Source organism: Anopheles funestus, chromosome 2RL (assembly GCF_943734845.2).
Source record: "Anopheles funestus chromosome 2RL, idAnoFuneDA-416_04, whole genome shotgun sequence".
NCBI classification, from domain to species: domain Eukaryota; kingdom Metazoa; phylum Arthropoda; class Insecta; order Diptera; family Culicidae; genus Anopheles; species Anopheles funestus.
In genome coordinates this window covers 69587786-69613401 of record NC_064598.1, presented here as the reverse complement: position 1 = coordinate 69613401, position 25616 = coordinate 69587786, and the positions used below count along the sequence as shown (strand labels likewise).

The window sequence follows — 25616 nt, the reverse complement described above, 5'->3', positions numbered from 1 at the left end:
AATGGTGGGATGATGGGTTGCAGCAATCTGCACCAAAACACCGGTGTAGTAAGAAAACGTAAGGGAGTGTTCCGTATTCTGTGACGCGTAGTATTCGCAATGAGCCCGAAACACGGGATCCCGGGAAGCTCGATACAACCTTGAACAGGGTCGTGATCCTGATAAGTGGAAAAAAGAAAAACAACCCATCATCAGCAAAGCATTCCCGGAACCGTAAGCATGGACAAACGGAAGAGAAAGGAATTTCAATACAAAAACTGCAGCCTTTTCTCTGTCGAACGGGGTATTATCCTTTCTGCTTGAAGCATTTCCTTTTGCTTATATATTTCTCCTTTAAAAAAAAAAATCATCGACGAACAAATGTTCCATGTTCGCGTGAGCTGGGATGCTTTCCGCCCATTTTTCTCCCGTTCCGTCACTAAGAAGCTCATCGGAGCGCCATGTTCGCCTTAGCGATTTGATCCTTTTTCTTTCCACCCATGTAACCGTTGGTTACCTCTCGAGAATGACATATGTGAGTGAATTATTTAGAATATGCTTCTGAATGGAAATCCATAAATAACACAAATGAAAAATGACCAGCAGTCTGGAGCGGGCCCAAAATGGGAAAAACCGCGGGAAAAAGCTTCCTGCAGCCGAAGCTTAATGTGGTGGGGAATGTGCAGAATGTGCTCTGGTAACGATCGGTGCGATTTATGTTTGACAAATCGCACCGTGGCTGATCCGTAATTGTGTGGCAATGGCGGAAGGATAAGCTTGCAGCAATTCCGGTGCTATATATACACAACACCACGTGCTGCTGAACATGCTGAATGCATACTGTCCTCGAGGTGTGTGGTCACATATTTTGCAAAAAAAAAAACAATGTGTAACCAATATAGACCCGCAAACGATTATTTATCATTTGCGTTTAGCCTTTTGCCGGATATTGTTTTGGTGATACATATTATTTTCGTGTCATGTTCAATATAACAACCTTTTACAGAAGATTAGGAAGCTGGTGAAAGGACCCGGCGGCAGCATATAAATTGTCACACAATATGTTCAATGTGTTCCAAAAAAACAATCCAAAAAAGTTCCTTACCGACAACGGATTTTTCTGTTAGTTTTAATGTCATTGTGTTTTAGAGTAAAATTTATATTTTTTTATGTAATTTTTTTTAAATTGAAATTAAAATGAATGAAAGATATTTTGTAGCATATTTGCTAAACATCTAATCTTAAATAGCACATTAAAACTGGTCAAAGTTTAAGATTAGAACAGCATAGCATTTCGTTCAAATTGCAACAAACCGTAAAAAGAAGAGACCGGAAGGGACTGTTGAAAAATCGCGTGGACAAAATAAACTAGATCACATACAACTCGAAGAACATTTTTAAGAAATTAATAAAACACGAAACACAGTACTTGGCAAAACGAAAAAAACTAAATATTCACATCCAAATAGATCACAGAAACATGCAGAAACTGATTGTGCATAACTAGGAACCAGGCAAAAGCCTAAGAAAACAAATCATGGGACGGAGTATAAACGGCATTAAACACAACCCATAAATCAAAAACCATAAAACAAGATATCCCAAAACTAGCGAATGATTTCTTATAAACAAAGATAAAAATGAGATAAAATAAAAATCGGGAAACTAGGGTAAACAACCCGAAAATTCATTATCAATGTTTAATCAGTTACATACATAAAATGCTTGAGTAACGTTTGAAAGTGAATATAAATTCACAAATAGGACACATTCGATGCATAAAAACTTATGTAAAATCATGTATACAATAACAACTTGGAGTATAAAATACACCAAAAACCGTTAGATCCAGGGTCAGTTGTACAACTGGGTTTCCAGTAGTTAGCTTCATGTTCTTATTTCAAAAGCATTGAAAGTTCCCCTACCCAAGATATGCTTTCGATGACTCCAACATCATAAAGAATTTTAATATTCAACGTAAAGTAAAGATACAGTAAAAGCTGTATAACAATAACTAAAAATAAGTCCGATAAATAGAATAAATAAAACAATCTAATTACTTAGCAATATCTATATCAAGGATAGGATATTTTTTTCTGGATTAATAAAGTCTGCTAAAACATTGAAAAAATAAATATACTCGTTTACAATAATACAATTCCAATATCAGCTTAAAAAAAGGGCTTGAAGAACCTTTTTGATAATAGTAGTTAAAATTTAAATGCACCTGCTCTACAGCAAGTGTTCAGCCGTTAAAGTACACGGTTTAGTTCGTGCACTTACTTGACCCAGTCCATCAGCCACTACACTTTATCGCGTTATTCACGCTCCCTCATCTGCTATGCTGTTGTATCTGTCCTGCCTGTTGTTAACCGTGTTCATTTCCGGAAGAATGATCAGCACAAACATAATCGTTAGGTTACAACTTTACACTGGCACACGAAGCTACCAACCGGCATCGACCGTGCACACCGATCGCCTGCAATGTCCCAATGCGCAATGTGATGGAAAGTTAACGAAGGTGAAAATTTGTTTGTCACATCTGGTGCGTTCCGTTTGTTTTTACTAACATTTCTAACGAACATAGTACAGTGTATGTGTTCGATTGCGTTTTGGGGTAGTTGTTAATTAACTTTATCCGCCGAAGAGTTACACAGTGCTGCAATACCTACTGATGAAGTTTGTCCGGCAACTATCGTGTTCATGTATTTACGTTAGCTGTTACTTTAAGAGACAAAATGTTTAAAACCCTTCAAGGTACTTTAAAGGATGTAGAAAACAGAAAAGTGAAATTTTACCTATGATCATCTGTTGTAAATTGCTTCATTAAACGATGCTTGAGTTTAAAGTCCCACATCTCATGCAGAATTCCTCTTCGACATCTCGGAAACTATTACCCTTGGTGAATAATTTATTCACTTCCCTGAATTCCTTCTACCAGCTGTGCTATGTCTAATTATTAATGAGATTAATAGTTCGCCTGTGCGCTTAGTCTCAAGGCATGGTTTCCTTCTCGCTTTCATCTTATATCAATTCACATGAAAGGTAAACCATCTTCTACTTTCTACGATATTTAAGGAGTGGGTCAGAATTCTGAAAAACTGTCACTGATACCACCGATTCAGTGAACTTCAAACAAACTCTATTCTTGCCGAAGTACTTTTCGTCTGCTTATCAAACTTTTCTTTTGCATCAATTTAAAGTCGTGTGCCTTATGTTGGAATAATAAACAGGAGGAGACCAATTTGAGCGGTATGGCGTATGAAGTAATGACAACATCATCTTGTAAACTTTAAGCCTAACATTAGAATTGGAAATTTTAAAGACACACCTTGCAAATTTTAAGCTCTCCAACTCAAAACGTCTAATGATAGCTATTTACTACTTTTAAGCCTCATCGAACTTGTGGGCAGAACAAACTCCTTAATTTCACTAATTGGAAGATAACTCTTAATGTTGAGTTACTTAGGAAAAACGAAAGACTTCTTTGCGAAAGAAAATGAAGAAAAAAAAGCACAGTCTATTCAATGAAGGAATTCGCAAAACTGCTTAAATGTTAACAATACGCGCGCAAATGCCTCACTGAGAAGAAGACGACACGCGTCACACGATACATTGGTAACAAAACAAAGCCAGAAATGTTCCACCAAACCGTGTGGACTCATGATTTCTATAGCTAGCTTCCACTTGATTCTTATCAAAAGTCTTCAGTCAAAATCGGTTTAACTTCAAATTTAATGATATTCTCAATTATTATTTTTCGGTTTCTTCGCCAAAACATAAGAGCCGAAGAATAAAGTTTCAACGTTTCAACGATCTTTGCCTTATCGAGGTCAACAAATGGAAACCATTCGTACAGGATTTATGTCCCTTACATCTGCATCGAATGGATTGTTATTAATATAATGTACAAAACGCTCAGCCACTTTTGTTTAAGTTGAATTTAATTTATGCTTTCCAGAGTTTCCACCACTGTGGTGCGCTTTGTGTTTTGTGCTCCAGACCATGGGCCCGCAAAATGTTATGATTCAATAAGCCAATCGCTCTTGCCAGGCACGTCACCACTAATGAAACAATGGCAGCGTGCAAAAGTTGGGCTGGAAATTGATAGCTTTCGTACGTCGCCGGAGCTGTGGCGGTTATTATCGCGGGTTCCCCGAAAACCCTCAAGAAGGAAGAACGCTTCTGCAAACTGCAATAAAATCACAACCATTTTGCTATTTTCGCATTCAAGCTTCGCAACACTGGAATCGAAATGAAACGAAGCACAGCGAACAGCGATGGATGCTGCAGTCAGCTGGATGGATAAACTTTTCGCAGCAAAAAAAAATGGCCATGTTACCCGCGCAAGACGTTTGCGATGGTGTGATAAGGGAACGGGGAACGGCAAAGTTCAAATGCTTCTTTTTTCCATGTGGGAAAAAGCATAAAAGTAGCTACCAACTTCGATGGAGCAACTTTTCATCGGTTTGCGTTTGGCTCGCTGGTTAAGCTTTAAATGTGCACTTCCGTTCCGCTGGTTGAGGATTTTCCCTATTTTCCCCTGCACAACTGCATGGGAAGTGCATTCGAGAGTGTGTGTGTGTTTTTTTTTTTAATCTCATACGCCGCTCCTATAACGATTGGCAGTTAGTCTCGCTGTTTTCCTGGTTAGTTTGGTGGTACCGTGTAAGAATATAAAAGTGCGATTCAAAAGGGTAAACTATTTCATGCTTCCCTTTTCGTACAGACAGCTGTCGTAAACATTGGAATCATATCGTTACGAACGCTTCTTACTGTTTGAACAATAATCCTAACCGTTGTGTTAGCACAGGCTTTTATGGCGATGAACGCGTGTACTTGATCATATTAATGAAAATACTTCTCTCTTCTCTCTCTCATTCTTCCACAGATATCCCAAGCCGGGTACGAGCAACCCAACGGTCACATTGAACGTTGCCGATCTGACCGACCCGAAAACCATTCGTATGAACAAGCTCACTCCGCCACCGATTCTGCTCAATCAGTAAGTATACTCCAGGGCAAAAGAACGAAAAACGAAAAAAAACACTCTTCACAACTCATGCATTCGGGCACAAGTTTTTACAAAACTTTATAAAAACTTCCCCTTTTGTCACTTTGCCCCGATGCTTTATAGCTTATCCAAATCATTTTCTGTGTCCTTTTGGAGTTATTTTTCTTTTTTGTATATCAAGTGATTGAAAAATATGTAAATCGTTTGTTGATGCACAGCATACAAAATAGATGGAATAAGAACCCTTTTGGAATAAAATCAAAGAACTTAAAGTGATGTTAGAAAGGTGGATGATATATTTACGTGATGTTTTTTTTAATGCGGAATGAATATTTCATCATCGTTTCATCTACATGGGAATACATCCATCAAAGCATTTTAACGCAATATTAAATCTTTTTTTAATCCATTATTTTAGTGGCATGAAACAACAATGAAATATTTATTAATCAAAGATCGGTATTTCCATGAGCATATCTCTGAAAACACTGAATCTTTATATGTTAAATCCAATTCGTTATGTCTCACTAGAACTTTTCCTATCGAGTATCAATTAATAGAATATTAAATTGGTAACAAATTTCATGAATGTTTCTCCAATTATAATAAGGTTAAATAAGTTAAAGAAAATCCGAGTCTGAATATATACTATGCATCATAGAACATAGAATTGTTTTCCATTTTTGTCAAGACCAGTTAACTCAAGGTTTTTATTGCAATAAATAATAAACTTGAATACTTATTATTATAGCCACTAGCTTCTAATCTCTAAAGGAATTACGAAGTGGATTTTGGATTTTTTATTCTCGTGAATAAATCCTTGTGAGTTGCCAATGCCATAATGCTCAGCAGCAATATCTCGTAGGATAGCAGATTAACTAGAAACCAAAGAAAGAGAATTGCTATTTGAAGGCTTTCATTGGATTCATGAAAAATGAGATTGATAATCTCAATGAGCTAATCAAAAATGTCATAAGAATATCATATTTTTCTAAGTAGATAAGGCTATTAAAGATAATATACCACTAAGAAGATTTCTTGATACAAGTTCATAGTAATTGTTATTTTATTTATACTTGATTATTACGGCATTTAGCCATATTGTCAGCCTCAAAAGGCTGAAGTTCAAAGAACTGAAATGAATTTTTGGCGAACAATTGTGCTTAAATTGTAGTGTGTTCAAACATGTCTCTTTACGTCAACATCAAGAAACTGTAGGAAAAAATTGAAAGATATCTGTGTATTTCACACAAAAATAAAAGTTAGATCGCTGTAGGAAAACATTTCGGCATCGAAGTTATGGATTCCTAAATAACTAAGAGAGTGAAATTTTTTTTTATTCAAAAGCAATGGCCTGGCCGTATTGCAAGAGAAAACACTTACCATATGTACATTTGTTACGAGCTCATAATGCCATAAAGCCACCGTATACATATACTTCTATTTAGTAATAAATAACTAAATTGTGTACTCACTTTTCACTTGAACGGTTTTTCAACATATACATTAAGAATCCGAGGTACCGCGCTGGATGTTAATACTGTCGATGAATGTCGCATTTGTCATGCCTAGTTCGAACAAATCGCAGACATCGTTTAAATTACAGCACATATTCAGGAACAGGTCGGAGAATCCACAGTGCGTCGATTTTCCACCGCTAGTAAGGATCGCACCCGAAGAGCACGAGCAGACAAGTAAAGGTTGATTGCCGAGAGTAGCGTAGAAGAGTCAATGTGGCCATTTATTAGACCCGTCACAAACAATCTCCTGGCGTTCAGCAACCTTTCCTCCAGCAACCAGCGATAGTCCAATCAGCGATTCCAGGAGCTTGGACCTGGAAACGCTGGATGGATTATGTTATCATTTTCCTGCTCAAAAAGTGTATTGTACTGTAGAGCTTAGTAGAAGCGTCTGGCCTTCTGAGTACTCTTTACTATATGTTTCAGATTACATTTACTCTAATGCCCGTATCTCTAAATATCAGGCATTTATTCTGCGATCGCCTGATATATGGTGTTTAATAACTAAGCTGTGAAAATGTGCTTTAAAATAATGCATATCAAATTAAATGTACGCATTGTGCGATGTTCGAAAATGTGTTTAATGTTCAAACCCAACAATCGTTACAAATCACACGCTACGATGAGCAACACTTTAAGGGCATTACAAATAATTACATAATGGAGTCGCATGCATGTAACAATAAAATTTAGACCATTTTAAAAGCAAACTTGCCATTTAAACTGATGCTAACAAAAGCTTTGTTCTACATCAGTAACAATGGTCAAACGTACCGCATTGACGTTCGTAATTATAACGATGCTTACAGCGTCTGTTTTCGGTCATACTAAACTTGTACCGTTGGAAGAATCGTTGTTAATAAAACAAGTGACACATTTACTAGAATCGATCTTCACTGCAGTACGAGATCCACAACCAATCATCATCGTTCATCGCTTTGGATACGATTTTGCGGTTCCGTTCGTTACTGAGCTTCTAAGATCGATCAGCGCTCTTCGAAATCCTTTAATCTACAGCAAGTCCCCATCGCCACAGAATAGAATGTTTAACGAAAACAGTGTACCTTACAAAGCAAAAGTGTGTATCTTATTCAAAAATAGTCTAACTGACGATATTCCCCCGTACGAGCTCTTCTACTATACTCAGCAACGCTATTGGGATCACAACGCGTATCTTGTGGTTTTATACGAAAGTGCTCCATCCAGGAACGGGAAGCATATCCTAACTACGGTGCTTCATAAATATAAAATGCTTGGACTCTACCGGATATTGCTGCTAAATGTGGATTTACACTCCGCAACGCTTAGCATGTACACTATCAACCCGTTCACGAATCATACGCAAACACTGCAAACAAATGAAACTTATTTCTCACACTTGTTTCCCGATTATTTGATCGATTTGAAGGGGTTTGAGTACACGATCGTATCCGCCGTGAACGAACCTTTATACATTGCGGGAAAGCTGTATGGTACGGAAGTCGATTTGATGCGCGATATTGTCCAACATCAAAATGCTACTTATCGCTTATTGATCGAGCAGCACGTTTCGGATCCGTTCGTTACAATTGGTTTAGGTGATCTGTCGTTATCGAAGACATTCCTAGCTGGTACTACAGTCAATCAATTTCACGCCATTCCCACATATGGTGGCATTTGCGTCAACATACCAGCTGGTGATATGATCAACTTGATCAAGTTTTTCATCAAACCGTTCCACTATGAAATTTGGGTGTGTGTGATCGCCAGTATTGCGATGATATTGGTGGTTAAAATTATGTTCCCCAAACGAATCTCGCTAAATGTGGGATTCTTTTTCGGTGAAACACCCGGCAATTGGGCAGTCTTCAGCGGACACGATCGCATGTTGACAGTAATGCTTGCGCTACTCATTCTGTTCTGTCACACTATTTACGAGAGTCAGATTTTATCCCTGATCACACTGCGTGTGTTTGAGAAGCGCATCGATACGGTCGAACAACTGCTCGCTATTGATTATCACTTTATTGCATATTCAGCAATTCAGCAGTTGGTAATTGCCATTTTTCCAGAGATCAAACAGCGCATTGTGTCAGCAAATGACCTAGCGAAGCATTACCGCAAGATAGAAAATCATTCTGAGCGACTTTGTTCTTTGGTTCCATGCTCTTATCGGATATACGGGAGCTTTCAAAGCGAACACAAGGGTGGAAATTATTATATCATGCGCGACACTTTTATTCCAATGCTGGAGTTTATGAGTTTCAATCCGTACACAATACTGGAGCTTAAATATCGCACCTACCGGCAGTATCTGTTACAGGGTGGGCTTTCCAATTACTACAACAATTGGTACGATCAGGTTAAACATGAGATGATGCGTGAAACGAATTCTTTGCCACAATCGGGAATACTTACTACAGATACATTAAAAGCCATTTTTATGCTCTATCTGTATGGCATTGCAGCCGGTAGCATTGTATTTCTTATGGAAAATATGTTCAATTTCTATCACAGATTTAAAACCAATCCTTCAAAATGGTGGAAAATTATTATTGATATTGTTACCATAAAACCAAAAGCTGCTAAAATTAATAATAATAACAACATAACATTATAAAAAGAAGAAAAAATCCATATTTACTACAATAAAAGCGACAGAAAAAGAAACAAATTAATATAAAATTGATCATTTTAAATTATCACATCAAATCATTTTTAAACTTCTAACAGTGAGGAATAATACGTATTAATCCTTGCTTTAATTTTTATTTTTTACTTATATAATTCTTATAAATTCTGCTCATAAAGGATCATTAATAAATTAAAGTTTGTCGAAAAATAAAACTCTCTATTCACGACATTAAATGACTTGTTATTGATTTTAGTAAAATAAAAAAAAAAATCTCCTAGGTATATTTCAATATATCAATGCATATAATGTCAACATAAACTTCAGTAGACGATCTACAACAGAAACATAAAAAAACTTCTTTGCAACACAGTCGTTCACATTGCTGATTAGAATCTCCTGTGCACACTAAACTTGATAAAACCGCTGCAGCGTAACCCAAAAACGTAACGCAAACTCAAACACAATTACAAAGTTTCCGTTCAATTGAAATATTTCACTCGACGCTTACGACGTCCGTAAGGATATAGGGCGACGGCAGAATCGTGAGGCAATCGTTCATTTACATGATTTTCCTCTATCGACACCGTATCGCAACGCTTTTTCCCACTTCGACGATTGGTCATAGCATCGCGAAGTTTCGCCAGCAAAGTGAAGCAAAGTTGCAAATGAATTAGTGAGCAGTTTGGGCAAACAACTTGTGACAAAGTCACCAGTTGCTTAAGTTGTAGCAGTGTAAAAAGTAGCGCAGAATATTAAAATATGTCGATGTGTTTTAATTTTCGTCGTGTCATAAAATCGTCTCCAATGTACAATTCAATAAAACATTTGTTTAAAACACTTCAACCCAAGGTGGTAAATAAAATTCCAATCACTGCTCACCCAAACACCAATGTTTCAAGCCTGTCAGCAGCTCCATTCTTACTTCAATTAATCTAGTGCACATTCGAAAAACGATTCCGATAACCGACTTACCTAACGATATGTCTCCATCTGTTTACTTGTGTTTCTTCCTTTACACAGAGAGCATTACTTTACCAGCGCGTCCTGGGTGTCACCATCGGAGGTCAGCGTGGTTTGGATGAACCGACCCCAGAACCTGTCGGTCGTGACGCTGTGCAAAAGCCCGATGTGGTACTGTCAGGAGGTAATTTGTCTTCCAAACAGCATTATCCTAGTCCATTCGCTTCCGCTTTCCCAGTCGGACGACGGCAATCATTTGCCTTCATCGTTTGTCGGGGTTCGGGGTTTTTTGGCTACCAAAAGACGAAGCAACAGAAATCCGGCGATGGCTTTATTCCAATCTCTGGTCACAGACGGCATAACAAACGAAGCAAAACTACAGCGCCACCAACCATCACAGATCAAATGCATACGACTAAATCTCACCGAGATACTTAACATCCAGCTTTTGCCCGTTTTCGCCGCTGAACGTCGCGTGGTCTCTGCAGCGAAACGTTATTTGAAGAGGAAAATTGTCTCAGTGTGCCAGTACTCCTCAAATGACCGCACCGCATGCACCGCTTAATGCAGGAACGTGAGCTGTCCGAATGTTTCGTACGAACGTGGAACGTGGGAAGGTGAAAAAGCTCGACAATTTGCGAGTGGAGCTTTATCTATGTGTCTGTATGAATCTCTGATGGTGACCCATTGCATTTCAACTGTGAAATTGAAACAATAAATCTCTGACCAACGGTTTTTGGTCAGCCCCGGTCCAATGCCGGCGAGAAATTGGGTTGGGTGAACAGGTGAGACACAGAGAAACGCTGTAAAATGGTTTCGAGAGGCCAATCAAACCGTACCATTTCATCCGATGCATCGTTGCATCTCGCCATGAAAAACCACAATCTAATGACACTTTTTGTTTTTTGTTGCTCCACGAGATGGAAAACTGTAAAGTAAGGAGCTTTAGTGTTGAAAAGCTTCCTTCACTATGAACATGGATTAGCATGGACCCGTGGGTGTAAACGGTGTAAGGATGAAAAACCTTGGAGCAGTACCCGCCACTAGCCCGAAGCGCTAGATCAAAGCCACCGACCCGTAAGGACCGATGAATGGACAGACACTAAAAGCGACATCATCCACTTTGCAATGTTTGTGAATTAAGCAGGATTTATTCGAGTGTGTCTCATTGCTTTTCCCTCCCCATTTCTTACCTCTCCCACTACACACCGACACAGACACACCGGATTAGTGGCGATGGACGTGGCTGGGTCGACGAGATGTCTGTACCGTTCTTCAGCCTTAATGGCAGCTCGTACATTGCTATCTCACCGTTGCGCGATGGTTCCGCAGGTAAGTCGGAATGTGTGCTTTTAGTTTTTTTTTATTTATTTTTTTTTTGTTAGAAGTCGCGTGTGTGCGCTTTTCTTTTGCCACACCACGAGTCGGATGTTGCCGGATGTTAAGACACTTCCCTTTGCCGGATGAGAGCCGGTACGCTTCCGATACTTTACGATAAGCTCGTGTGTATTAATTATTTAAGCATGTGCATAATTCATGACTGCCAGGGGCTGTGTTCTAATTTATACATTAGCACAGTAACTGCCATTTCATTCGTTCTATATACCTATAATGTGAAAAAAACTGTTAAGTTTAGTTTATAAAATTTATGTCGAAATATAACATAAAAATTAAATTAAATTTTAAAATTAAGCCTAGTGTTCATAATAACAGTTTAATAAGGAGAGAGCATTAATAACAAAATCTAAGAAATACTCCTGACGAATCATCCAATGATACAGGGCAATCAGACACTAAAAGCATCGACGATGTACACCCTAATGCTAAAGATATGTCATCCTGCCAATTTGTAGCTCTGCGTACCGGCAAATGCATATACTTAGCCCTCTGGTTGTACCATTGAAACCATACGTTTCCCTTAACGGACAGGCACATCATTCATTCGGGTTCGACTGGTGAACCACAAATAAAAGTAGAATACCTCGAGCCATACACACATGCCACCTTTCTTTCTCGTTCTCTTCGCACACACAACACTAACAAGCCGAAGATGGATGTTCCGTTTGATCCGTTTCGGTTCCGGTTTCGAAGTTTCTCCAAGGATTTAGCTCATTATTCAGCCACTCCATTATCCTTGTTCATATGGTTATTCTTCTTCCCTATCGTGCTGCTTCCGCAACCGAGTGCAGGACACTTTCGGCACCTGGTACACGTACACATTGGCAAAAAACGCATCATACCATTGACTCATGGCCGGTTCGAGGTTAATAAAATTCTCCATTGGGATCAGGCGAATAACTTCGTGTAAGTTGTCCGAACTGCCGATAAAAGTGCCGTATAGAGTACGGTGGTGTAATTTATGAATGGTTTTATTTATTTTCTTCATTTGTTGCTTCCGTGTTTTTTTCTGCCGTCGAAACTTTAGATACTACCTCGGAATCCCGGAACACTCACCAGCCCAGCAGCATCTGTATCGGGCCTCCTCACTGCCACCCAAGCAAGGTACATCGCCTAGGCCACCGCGCTGTCTTACCTGTAGCCATCAGCACAGTTCGCATGCGCACGTTGCGATCAAGGCGTCGAACCGGGTGCAGCAACAGTGGAACGACGATTGGGAAGATATCGAGGATGAGGAGGAAGAGTATGTGGAGGTACCGATGACAACACCACCTTCGAAGCGAAAGCGAAAACCTTCGGAACCTGAGGTGGTGGTAGCGCTACCGCCAATGCCCTGCCAGTACTTCACGGCCATCTTTGCGCCCAGCAATAGCGAGTATGCGCTGATCGAATGTCTCGGTCCGATTGTGCCATTCAGTGCCATCTATCGTATTGTGCCCGATATTGCGAAGAGTCCGACGCAGGTGCTGTACTACCTGCAAAACAATACGGCACTGGCAGAGCGTATCAACAAAATTGCACTACCACAGGTTAAGTCCTTCCCGGTCATGATATCGGGCGGGTATCATGCACAGGTGCGACTCTTCTTACCACCCGGGCTGCGGGAAGATGAGATCACACGTTATCCGATGATCGTACACGTGTAAGTAAAGCTGTTCTTTCAACATTCGATATCTCTCTATTAAAATGTTTTTTTTTTGGGATAATCGAAGATTTTGGGAAAGAGGTCTCACTTGTCTATTAATGGATGCGCAAAGGGATTATCAACATCAATTACCTAACTCTATAAAAATCCTTGAAAAATTAAATGATCAAGAAGAGATTTTTCTTTTCAAACACACTTGAAACATTCATCCTTTATCCATCCCATATCCTTATCCAGGGGCGGTCCGGTGGTGCATGTGATAAACGGCGCCAGTCCACACGGCCGGACCGGGTTCAAATCCCATCCGGACCGTTCCCCCGTAGCAAGGACTGACTATCCGGCTACGTGGTAAAATAAGTCTAGTAAGCCAGAAATGGCCGGCGTGACCTGTAAGGTCGTTAAGCCAAGAAGATCCTTATCCATGAATTCAGAAATACACAGTATGGGACAAACACCCCAAGATCCTCCATGTCCAGGGTATTTAATACCTTATTCGAACATTTCAATCTTCAGTAGTGTATCCTGTGTACATTGCGTCTTGTTTAGGCAGTTAACGGCAGGCATGAAATCCTAAATAAATTATAAATTATGAAATTGCCTTTTCATTCTACAGATACTCCGGTCCCGGTACGCAACTTGTGACGGACAAGTGGCGTGTCGATTGGAACACCTATCTTGCTGGCACGAAAGATTACATCGTAACACAAATCGATGGCCGAGGATCGAGTGGCCAGGGCTATCAGCTGCTACACGAAGTCTATCGAAGGCTCGGTACCGTCGAGGTATCCGATCAGCTTGAGGTGGCCGAATATCTGCGCGACAGTTTGCACTTTGTCGATAAGCGACGTGTCGGTATCTGGGGCTGGAGCTACGGTGGATACACGGCGGCCCTGGCAATGGCCAGCCCTACCAGCCTGTTCCAGTGTGGCATCAGTGTTGCTCCTGTCACTAACTGGAAGCTTTACGGTACGATGTCCTGGCGAGCTTTACCACCAAACCTTCGACCATAACTCATATCTCATTCGCTTTGCTTCCAACCTTTTTTTCTCTTCTCACGCTCAGATTCCACGTACACCGAACGGTACATGGGCATGCCGAACGTAACAGACAACTACAAGGGCTACGAGGATAGTGATCTGTCGAAGCACGCGGAAAAACTGCGAGACAAGCAGTTTCTCATGGTAAGCGACCGCACACGTCCATTAGGCATTAGATATTACAGCAGGGAAGCAAAAAAAAACTTCAACAAAATGGAAAAAGGATCGATTGCAGCTAGATAGAGTGTGCTAGATTACGGCTATCAACCCTACCAGGGTGAAAGCGCAATCCTTCATCGAGCGTTCGCCACTAGCGGCCATCCCATGGACACCCGCGAAGTCCGGCGTTTTTGGGGAAAGCGAAACAGACGCGACGGAAAGCCTTACACCGCCGTCATCGCTCGGCACAATTTATGTTTTTCCACAACCCCGCTCGGCAAAGGCACAAACCACTGCCATTACATTTAATCAACCATTTCTTTCGCTTTTCACCATTTACACCCACACACACACACACACACACCCACCCGTCCCATCCCAATTCCCCATCGCGCAGGTTCACGGTACGGCGGACGATAATGTGCACTTCCAGCAGAGTATGGTGTTTTCGAAGGCGCTCTCCAGCAAGGGAGCACTGTTCAAGCAGCTGATATACCCGGACGAGGGCCACAATCTGGCCGGCGTGAAGAAGCACCTCTACCGTTCGATGACGCTCTTCCTCGAGGACTGTTTCCGGAAGCTGGTAAGTTTGCTGCGGCGCCGAGATTGAGTGGAAAGTGCCCGGATAAATCTTTTACGAACCCGTACCGAGTGTTACGGGTGATAAAATGGGTTGGCCAAGGGGGCAGCGAGGAATGGGGGGGGGAGGGAGGTTGGTTGGACTATGCTTTACTATTCTTAACAGCGGTAAATTGATGCTCAACGCAATTCTCTTTACGAGCTTTGACGAGAGCTTTGAACAGTTGTTCTACGGCAAATATAGGCGCCATCTGAATTGCAAATGACTCTGCGGTATTTGTGAGCAAGAAGTTAGCCTTACTTGCCGTAGTAAAATCGAAACATTAATGTATATTCGCTTTTGGTGTTTAGTTTTGCAAAACACTAAACAATCTTTTCTTTATTCAAACAACCGTACTTCTAACGGAATCCTTTTCGGAATATCAACAAATGCAGATTTGTAAACTGGATTTTCACAACTTCATTATAAATCAGATTCATATTAAAACATCAACGCGACAGCTCGCTTTTCATGCTTATTACTTCACAATTTCTAACGTATTTATCAGAATGAAAGGCCAGCAAAATGTAAACACAAATCGGTACTAACAAGTTAATCAGTTATTTAAAAATTTATTCTAATCTGCAACCCTGTTTATCCACCCATTAAATGAACTGTAACTATAAATGGAAGCCCCAGTTTTCCAATCGTCTAACTTTAGGCATTAATTTCATAAAACATTTCGATGTAATGTGTAAATGCATAAATTATTTTCAATCAAAACCGATACGATCCAATACCCAGGCACAAAGTGCATAAAATCCTTATCGCTTTGAGCTGTGTTGTTTGTCATGTAAAACGTTCACCGTTGGATCATGGACAAACGAGTTTTGATACCTTAATTAACATTCAAAATTCGCAACTTCATACGCTGCGAACATCTAAAACCGTTACATGAACAGGTCAGAGTAAATAAAGGTTTATTTTCCCTCCACTTCGGATCTCATCACACACACACACACAAATTCAAAGGATTTCCTTCGGAAGTAAAACTTTTCCTCGCGAGTACCGCTTTTCTCCGTTCGAACTGGGAAAGCGTTCGACTGGGGACTCCATCGCACGAGGCGCTTTTGCCAGTGTTTCATTAATAATAATGCTCTCACACTTGAAACCCTCCGATTCGAAAGGGCGAAACGAAACCCTATTCCGGTAGGTCGTACGTAGAGGACATACTATGCCTGGGGCCACCACAGTAGCATAGCCTCCCACCGTTTGGTTGATCGATATCGAGCAAACATGCTGATAAATTAAGCCATTTGGCCCAAGTTGACCCGCCCGCTCTAATAAACTGACATCGCATCATTTCAAACGACAGTTACCCTCCTCGACGGTACTCACATTTTCGACCCCGTTCAACACACACTATTCGGGAAGGGAGGGGGGGTGCGTTTTTCCGGACACGCCTTTCCTTACAAACTCACTTCCTTTAATATCCTCTTTGTTTTGCTTATTTTGTATGTGTGTGTTGCTTTCTTCACTACTAACACGTACATGATCTTCTCACTTTCTTTTCGTCGTGTTTTTTTCTTCTTTCTAGGTACCACTGGACGTAAAGCCCGGCCTGGGAAATGGTGGTTCCAGTGATTAATATTTGCTTGATTACTTCGGTGCTACTGATTCAGCTTCAAGTTTCATGTAAAAGTTTCTCACTCTTCTCTAGCAAAAAACGTTTCCTTTCTTTACTTCGAACTGGCACAAATCGGGAGCCTAACGGGAAATGGTACGATGAAACGATGGTACAAAATACAACCAAGGACAGCCCAGTGAAGCAGTAGGGAAAAAAACAAAAGACTGCAGAACATTCATACCAGTCCAATCGTGGACTCTGGGCGATTCTTGTGTAGAGTTTTCTTTGGCATGCGTGTAATTTTTTTATTCGCATATGCCTACCCGCTCTCTTTCTGCGGAACACTTACCATCCGATCAACCCTGATCAATCCTGCAGTACCATCGACATCCTCGTAGTCGTCATCATCATCATCAGGATGTAGTACCACCGAACAAGCCATCCCAACAGCGCTCAGAAACTCAACCAGAACAAGAGATTCGAGGCGTAACACAAAAACAAACACAAACGCACTAGTGAAAGTAAAGAAAGGAATCGAAATAACAAATAGGAAACAATACGTTACACACAAACTTGTAGTTGAGCCAATTTCTGCGTAGTATCTGAAGTAGGATTTTCACATTCAGTGACTCACTCAGCTGTCTCTCTTTCTCACTACTTCTTGCTCGCTCGTACACACGGCAGAAGTAGTGAGATGATGTAAAAAGGGGAGAAAAGGGGACACACATGTGCGGGGTGTTTGGTCTGGCAGTGGCGTTCAACATCCTTTGCCGCCGCTGTGTCAAAATTCAAACCCATTCCATTCACTTCAGTGAGCAAATACACTGCATCATTAAAAACTGCTCGTGACGTACCATTCCATCCAGCATTAGACGCGGGCACAGAAAACACAACGTCACAGACGGTACGCAAACAATGCCGCGAACAACATTAATACGCGACCGTTGTATAGCGTAAGGAATACGGAAACGGGTGTATGATCTGGGCACATATTTGAGGAACTGGGAGCTCACAGTCGGCGATTGGCACGTTTTTGCGCTTCAGTATGACCGGGATGACACGAGAGATGTGGTAGCATTAATTGCACGCCATTGCCTCGAAGGAAGAACAACACTTTAAAGAACTGTTGTCTGCAATAAGGGATTAGAATGGGGTGTGAATTACAAATGGCAAAAAAATGTAACAATAGATATACAATAATATTTGGCACCAAGTGAATAGAAGCTTTGGAAAACATCTCCACAGAAACGACCGGGATACCGAGAGCAAGAAAAAAAAACAAGAAATTATGGTTGTGAAAAACTTAAACGATTCATATAAAACGAGCAATGTTCAGATCGATCGGCTAAAGTGGCGAACAGAAAAAAACACACACAAACAATTCAAATATGTGCGTAAAATAAAAGGTCACCTTAATAAAAAAAAACCACCCTGGCCGGTAATGAGCACTAAGCCGACACGTTACGCACGTTTACCTTTGGGGGTCAACGTATAACAGTAACTTTCGTCCTTAAGTACGGACCCGCTAGTAGGTCTCGGTTTTTTATTGCCCATGCAAAAATAAGCAAGGGTGTGTATCTACCCTCTACGTGGACACGTGGGCAATCGATCTGGTTATCGAGCCCTGTTTTCGCCCCTCTAAAATTCCAATCCTCTGTCTCTCTTTCCCTTACTCCATCGTTCTATTTTCCATGGTTAAGAAAAAGTGTAAATATAACAAACCGAACGTGTGATAGTGCGACCAAACCGTGTGACCCGTGTGAAGGATCTAAAAAAAAACACTTACACGTAACACGTGCAAAAAGGATTAGTGAACAGCAGCAACACGTGCTTAACGTTACCAGTTACCAGGTTACTATCGGTCGATGCCAGAAAGAAATTTGTCTTCTGGGGGGAAAAAAACCCTTGGAAAGAAGTGTAAAGATAACCCCCTTGGTTTGGAAGAAGTGATGGTAGTTGTAATGGTGATTGTAAATTTATCTAAACGAGATAACAAGAAAAATCCCGATTCTTATGCAGCCATTTCTGTGAGATGGAAAGGTTAAACTATTCCACAAACACTCACTCACTTCGTTTCCATTTTATTATTTCATAATCAGAACTGTTTGGAGAATATTTACTTTATTTATTTTAATATTCTTAAAAAAAACAACATCTTTGCAACGTTTTCAGTTTAAGCACATTTGAGCTCAACATTTAAAGCAATAACATTAGAACAAAAGCCATATCAACTTAACCCATGCACTGTTGCGTTACCCCAACAAGCAAGCGAATATTGTAAATTGTTATCTGTACCGCAAAGCAGACAAACTTTTGTCGTCTATACATTCTCTCAAATCATTCACCACAATGTCATACGAAATAAACCGAACGAACCTATGCGAAACGGCACTAATCGCATCCACCTATCGTAAAAGCTCCAGCGGTCCCAACAGTATTATTCCGAAGCAGAACCAGCACAGTTCGACCTGGGGATACCCAAATTAACCCACCTTCTTTTTTTTGCTGTTGCTGTTTGCACATTACCATTTCCGTACTCCAGCGCAGAAGGAAAAGGCTTACTCCCTTTTTGAGGGAAACGGCACTGTGTTGCGTTGTTTTAAATTTAATTAACACCCCGATGGTATCATCCCGGAAAACCACCGATAGCTACAACTCAGGCTCAGGCTGCCTCATGCCCAGAACAATTCTTGCAAAATCTAGTCCCCAAAGCGTCCGACGGTTGAGTAGATGGTAGAACCATCTGTTGAAAAGGAGGACACTTTCAAGGACAACCATTGGGTTGTGGTTTCCGGTGAAAGCAAGATCCAATTTTCTCCTTACCGTCTACACCGCTCTGAACAGGAGTCTAGCCCACGCAAAACACTCCCGCCTGGTTCGGTGGACACAGATTTCATGGGTGTTAAATTAATTTACGATTATGATTCTGCTCGATTTCATACATTTGGCAAAACCGCACAACCGGCTGCCTGTAGATGGTGTGGCACAATTGCCAATTTCTCGTACCGAAAACATTCCAACAATTTCCCGGAAGAAGAAAACTCCCGCCAGCTAGTGTCCGTACGCGATACCTTTGCCAATCGAATACGGGGTAGATTAAACGTAAAGCTCTACTGTAGAGAGCTTCCGACTCGCACCGATACATGTCGGCGTAGGGGTGTTGTGTTTATTCTCGCTTTTTCCTGGCTTTTTTTTCCTTATCTCGGTCGACTTATTTGAATTTATGCGAACGCTGTTGAACGCTTGTATCGCTTTATGTGGAAGGCTCGACCTTTTGCTCGACCACCCATATTACAAGGCGTGTGTGTGTGTGTATGTTCATGTAGCAACATGAAAGGGGTGGGTCTTGTTTCTGGTACGATTGATGGTCGTATCTGACCGTGACGCATTTTTAAAATCACTTTTACATGAGCATCTTTGCTGTCGTCTGGCGTCTCGCATTACGGGATAGATCGACCGAAACCGATTTGGCGGGATTTTGCAAAATTAAAATCTCATCAATTTCACGTGAACGCAAGCTGGAAAGATTATGGTTTGGGAAACGTAAAAATAATATTCATTATGTTAAATTACGTTACTGAAGACTCTTCTCGACAAGCAAAAAAATCGATTTTTTAGCATTTTATAAATTATGCATGACAGAGATTGTCTTGCTTTTGCAAACGCTGTCGTCATTTACGAGTACTAGATACTAAATTATTAGTTATTTCCTAACTAAATGCAAAGGTATGCATGACGATACATTTTTACGACCGAACCATAAAACCGTGATCCCATCACCGGGAGACGGATCGTCAAAATCCCGATGCGAGTTTTTGATACTTTATTATTTACCTTGCAGCCTTACAGCATGACCGAAAGGTTCGTACTTCAGTGTAAATCATACAGAAAAATAAACCAAACCTTCAACCCAGATTCTGCTGGTATTATCTGCCTCGGGCCAGCAGCCACACATAACACACCGTAACCGAATATGGATGTAAGTGTGTACGCCTAAGAAACAATACTGTGGAGGCATAAAAAAAGCTGCGGGCCACCCGGATTACAAACAATCCTGACAATCCGTAAGTTACCACGCAAAAGGATGTGATGTGAAATTTAAACACAAAATTCACCCGCCACCAGGCGTCTCCATCCTGCGTAGAAATTTGCTCCACTTTTTTTTCTTTACATCCTGTAACAAATTTTTGAAGGGAAATTGTGATGGAAAAAAACATACACACACACATATACACCAGTGAGTGTGCACGATGATGCGTAGAAATCATTACCCCGCTCATGGAGGTTTCCATCCAAAAGCCCACTTGTTCCCGATAACGGTGAAAGCCTTCCAAAAGGATGAGTTTTACCTTTACTTCACGCTCGGCATATTCCATTAGGCAGCGTACAGTGCTTGTATAACAGTGGCACATTATTTCACATGTAGCGTTATTTGCGCCACGGTTGGCCGGGTCTTTTTGGGGGGCGAAAGAGAACACACAAAACATTTACCAACCAGTCATGTTCCGGTTTGTAAGGATGTAAGGGCTATCATTGTACTTTAAGAAACAATTTTGACCAACCCAACATTAATCACGTGCTGATGTTTGCCATTAAAATGAAGCAAATGAATAACGGCTCCAATGACGGCGTTTGTTGCGTAAATAAATGGCCGCCCGCCAACGCATAACGGGTGCCTTTCTTGCATCTTTTCAGTGCGAACTTTTTGAAAACCTCGGACCGGCCTGAGGAAAAGCTTTTACGAATCATTCTTGTTGGGTTAGTTTTCTGCATGCGAAACATTGTTTCCTATCTGGTACGTTACTAATGTTATGATCGTTTATTACTAAATACCTGTTTTCCCCGTCCCTAATGTGATATCCTCAGTACCTCCCATAACTCATAACGCTCACTTATGACAGATTAATTATCCGATCAAATCGAAATTATTGTTACGAGAAAAGTTTTGTGTTGCTCTACCACTCACTTACGAACAAAACGTATTGCTTTAACGATATCATTTCGCTACTCCAAAAATATGATATTCCCCGGCTCATACCAAATTCTCGCGTACGACCACGTCGCCTACGGTTCCACTACTCTCAATCATATCAGTGATAATAGTAGACACGTTGTTTCCGCTCGATAGGTTGATAGGCAATCAAAACATAGCAATTATCACACTTGCGTAGTACTGTAGCAAATAACCTTCCACGTAATATGATGCTGCAACAAAAGCATAAACTGTGAGCCACAATACTGTAAGCAACAGAGCACGTTACACTAACGTTATGAAAACCACGACGGGAGAAGGATTTTATAAAGCAAAAAAAAAACAACATTATTCATCACTTATTCTTAACCCTCCTCCATTTTTCTCAAATTCTATCAGCTATGTTTCCTTGCTTACTAGTTCCGAACGAAAAAAAAATGTCAATAAGTAGAAAGTGTAACGCAATATAACTCCTCTTTAACAAGAAACCAAACACTTCCTCCCGTTTCGTTTATCGGAAACACAAACTACCTTTCTTTAGATCGTTTACTGTGCTTGATGTGATACTGGTTAGAGTTTGCAAAATAAACATTACTAGAAACTAAAGCAAATAACAAAAAAAAGATAATACAATAATAGTAAGACCGTAGCGATAAGAGCTCCTCTTCTTGACCTTACAAAACCGCTCCGTAACGATCGAATAGTAATAGCGCATAGGAACATAATAAATTAAGGGTCCAAACAAAGCAAAGAAAAAAAATTGTTGCAAAAAAAAGAGTTTAAATAGTGTGTGAAAAAAAAACAAAAAACAAAAAACAGAAACATTAACCAAAATAAATTGTACCAAGATGCGTCGTACTGTAAGTTGCGTGTACAATTTAGCAAACGCGTGAGTTGATTATAGTTCAGGCTAGTGTTTAATGTTTGATGAATCCCCTTAACTCCGGACATAGTAAAGCCACATGAGCGCAGTGCGTTCGGTTAACTAGGGCTTTTCCATCTAATGGATCGCGGAAAAGTGACATTTTCCCTATGTCCATCAATAAGTGTATGTGTTTTTGGTGTGCGTAGTCGTTGAGTAGCTGCCTTCGATGTTCTTCTTCAAGTTTCAGCATCCATTCGTTTTGAGCCACACACCCTAGCCTCATCACACTTGAGCTGAGGAGTTAAAAAAAAACTTGTTAAAATGTAAATAGATAGAACTTTCCTCGCATAGGCAAATCTTTCGTTGTTTTGTCTCCGTGGACAACTGTTGATAAGTAAATTTAATGAAAGCTGTTGCAATACTTAGCCTTTCTGTTGCTATTTGAACTACGCTTATGTTCCTAGTATGTTAAGGAATGCATCTACGAAGATATTAATTTTTGCATTAGACATTTAACGTTTGTCAACATTACCTAAAAGACAAAAACAACTCTCTGTTCATGTATTATTCTCATTACGCAAAACGTTGTGCGCATCTTCTGTACAAAGAAATAAGTATTTAAAAAAAACAAGAAAACGCAATCTTTTGATAGCTAACCAAAGAAGGTTGAAAGAGACATTCATAATGTTTTTTGCGGATTTTTTTTTCGATGATCAAACGATTGATGAACGAAAGGCGCTGCGACTGGACTTACCCGTCCGATCAAAGGTTTGCGCCCCGGGTTTTTCATCAGCGTGCAACAGAACAATTCTAAACGGGAGAATATATAAATATATCATTAAACGAAACCAAAGAGAACAAAACCTGGACTGGATGCGTTACGTGACGTCATGCCGATGCCCGATGCTTTGTTGTTTGGAGAAAAAAAGAACAAAGCATATTGGGTGGGGGAGAGTGAAAGTGATTTGGGTGCAGCAGCATGCTTTCTAACGGCCGTTTAAACGAACGTCAAGCATAACTTGCACACAAGTCAGATCCACTGTTGCACCCAATATTGCATGTGCAGCAAACACACGTCGTGACAGTTGCGTCCAAACCACCAACAAATAATTGGAGGAAAATCATTTTCCACCCCGTACGCTGGAAGATAGTTTATGGACATAAGAGCTGGTGGTATTTATTGTTTTAAATTGTAAAAACAAAACATTACATTTAAAGGAACTAAGCAACACATGTAACATAAAACAAAATGAACGTAGTAACATTATTAAGCACGCTTGCGTGACATCAAACGCAATTCCACGCTCTGTGCTCGTTCTCGAACCCGTCGTAGGCGAATAGGAAACGTTACCTTTCATCTTTTTCATCCCCCGCGGTTCGTGATAGTATGGAGATGAATGAAATAAACATAAAAAAACACACACACACACAAATCACTCTAGCAATAATGTGGATCTTCATTCCTAGGAAGATGGTCCTAGACTTTCGTACCGTTTGCCTTTTAAATTACGCTCTATTACCGAGAGAAACCTAACATAAAATGAGAACGCCCCCGAAGGGAAGAGCCGCGAGCGTGAGGCACACTTTACTCATCCACCGTAATCAACAGTGTAGATTGTAAGAAGTAAGTTAATAAAAATTAATAAAATTAAAAAAAAAGAATGAAGCAAACATAAATTTAATTTTACCGATACGAAAAGCAGTGGTCGAACAATGTGTAATCGAATAACAGTATGTATAAAGACAAGAAAAATCAACAACCACATCACTGTTCGCGAGCGTTTGATACGTTTGAAACGTTAAAAAGCAGAATTACCACACATATAAACTTCATTGCATAAATAGTGAGTAGTGGCGGGAACATATTGTTCCCTTTCAAACAATGCATCCACGTGTCCGGTGCGCATAGCTGAGGAACGTTTCAAAAACCATACCGTACCGTAGTGAAATGTGCGACCATTCGACCCTAAAGAATGGTCCACATACCTAGGCTAACAGCTGTTATGCATTCTTCGAAATACACCTATCTTCCTTTCGTTTCGGATTTCGAATTTAACCGTTTTCAATGACACAATAACTTACACCCCGTTCGCCGGTTGGCAATGTTTTTTGGTCCGGTCGACAACTGTTCGTACTGTTCATATCAGCGTAGTGTCGTTCTATCCATCAACTGCATCGGTACTAAGTAGATAAAACTTATGAATTATATACCCCTTCGAACCTCGAAAGCTCAAATCTGAGGACCACCTTTACAGTGCGGTGGATAGTATGGAACTGTACATAGAGCGAGCGGGCTCCTTACATTCAAAACCCATGGCTAAAAAAAATAGAACGTTCATGCATAAGTCTCTATTCAAAAGGAACAAACAAAGTAAGTAAAACAGAAACAAGGAGAAAAGAAATATTTAAATAAATAAATACTAAAGTAGTAAGCTGACTATAAGCGAACAAAAAAAAAACAAAACAAACAAAATACGAAGAAGAAACATGTCAAAAAAAGCGTTTAAAAAGAAACACACAACCAAACAAAACGTAGTATATACATTTTACCTTCGGTTTCGGTTTACGCAAGCAAGGACGCAAGTTTTGGAAGGGAAGTACTATGAGTGCGGAAGGGGGAAGAAATAAGCAAAGCTATACCAAAACAAAAAAAAACAATGTAACCAACACAGAATCAAACGCAAATCAAGCTGCAACAAGAACAAACAAATTACTCCAACAAAACCAGAATGGTTAAATATTTACAAAACAAGTCCCACTTACGTCTCGATAGCCTGAACTGTTACACAGAAAATAAATGCCAGTAAGTTATAAGTTATTATAATACCACTAAATGCGTAAAGCAAAAAAAACGTAATGTGACAGACGAAAGAAGACCGACAGATTGGCAATGGCATTAAAGCAAATGAGATAGCAAAACAGAACAACCAAACTGGATACTAATTGCGCGAGTTCAATAAAGAATGATATTTTAAATTCATGACGAATGCTTAGCCGTTTTATTCATCATTTTTTGGGGATGGTAATTTTTGAAGATGTATTTGTGTCCGAATGATTTTATTTGCTGTATAAATTGTACAGGTTGGTCACGTTAATTCATCTAGGTAAGGGACAATCCGATGACACACCATGGGTTTGCAAATCAATTTCTTGATTTGATAATGACAGCAATAGTTCGTGTATGATATGTTTTATATACACATGCATGTATAGGTAAGTGACTAGAGGTTGTAAATAAGGGTGAAAAAATCACATTTAATGATAACT

General features: G+C 40.2%; 1 protein-coding gene across 5 annotated transcripts in view; it reads left to right on the top strand.

Annotated features, from left to right (window-relative positions):
- LOC125766312 (venom dipeptidyl peptidase 4) overlaps positions 1-25329 on the top strand; it is a 111958-nt gene extending 86629 nt beyond the window's left edge. For all 5 annotated transcript variants that reach the window (XM_049432134.1, XM_049432136.1, XM_049432135.1 and 2 more), the window contains 9 exons: positions 4871-4984; positions 10148-10271; positions 11305-11419; positions 12277-12391; positions 12513-13127; positions 13744-14096; positions 14193-14311; positions 14724-14909; positions 16483-25329. In XM_049432134.1, coding sequence (XP_049288091.1) covers positions 4871-4984; positions 10148-10271; positions 11305-11419; positions 12277-12391; positions 12513-13127; positions 13744-14096; positions 14193-14311; positions 14724-14909; positions 16483-16533 — 1792 coding nt within the window. In that variant the 3' untranslated portion in view covers positions 16534-25329. The remainder of the gene's footprint in view (positions 1-4870; positions 4985-10147; positions 10272-11304; positions 11420-12276; positions 12392-12512; positions 13128-13743; positions 14097-14192; positions 14312-14723; positions 14910-16482) is intronic.
- Positions 25330-25616: the final 287 nt, after the last annotated feature.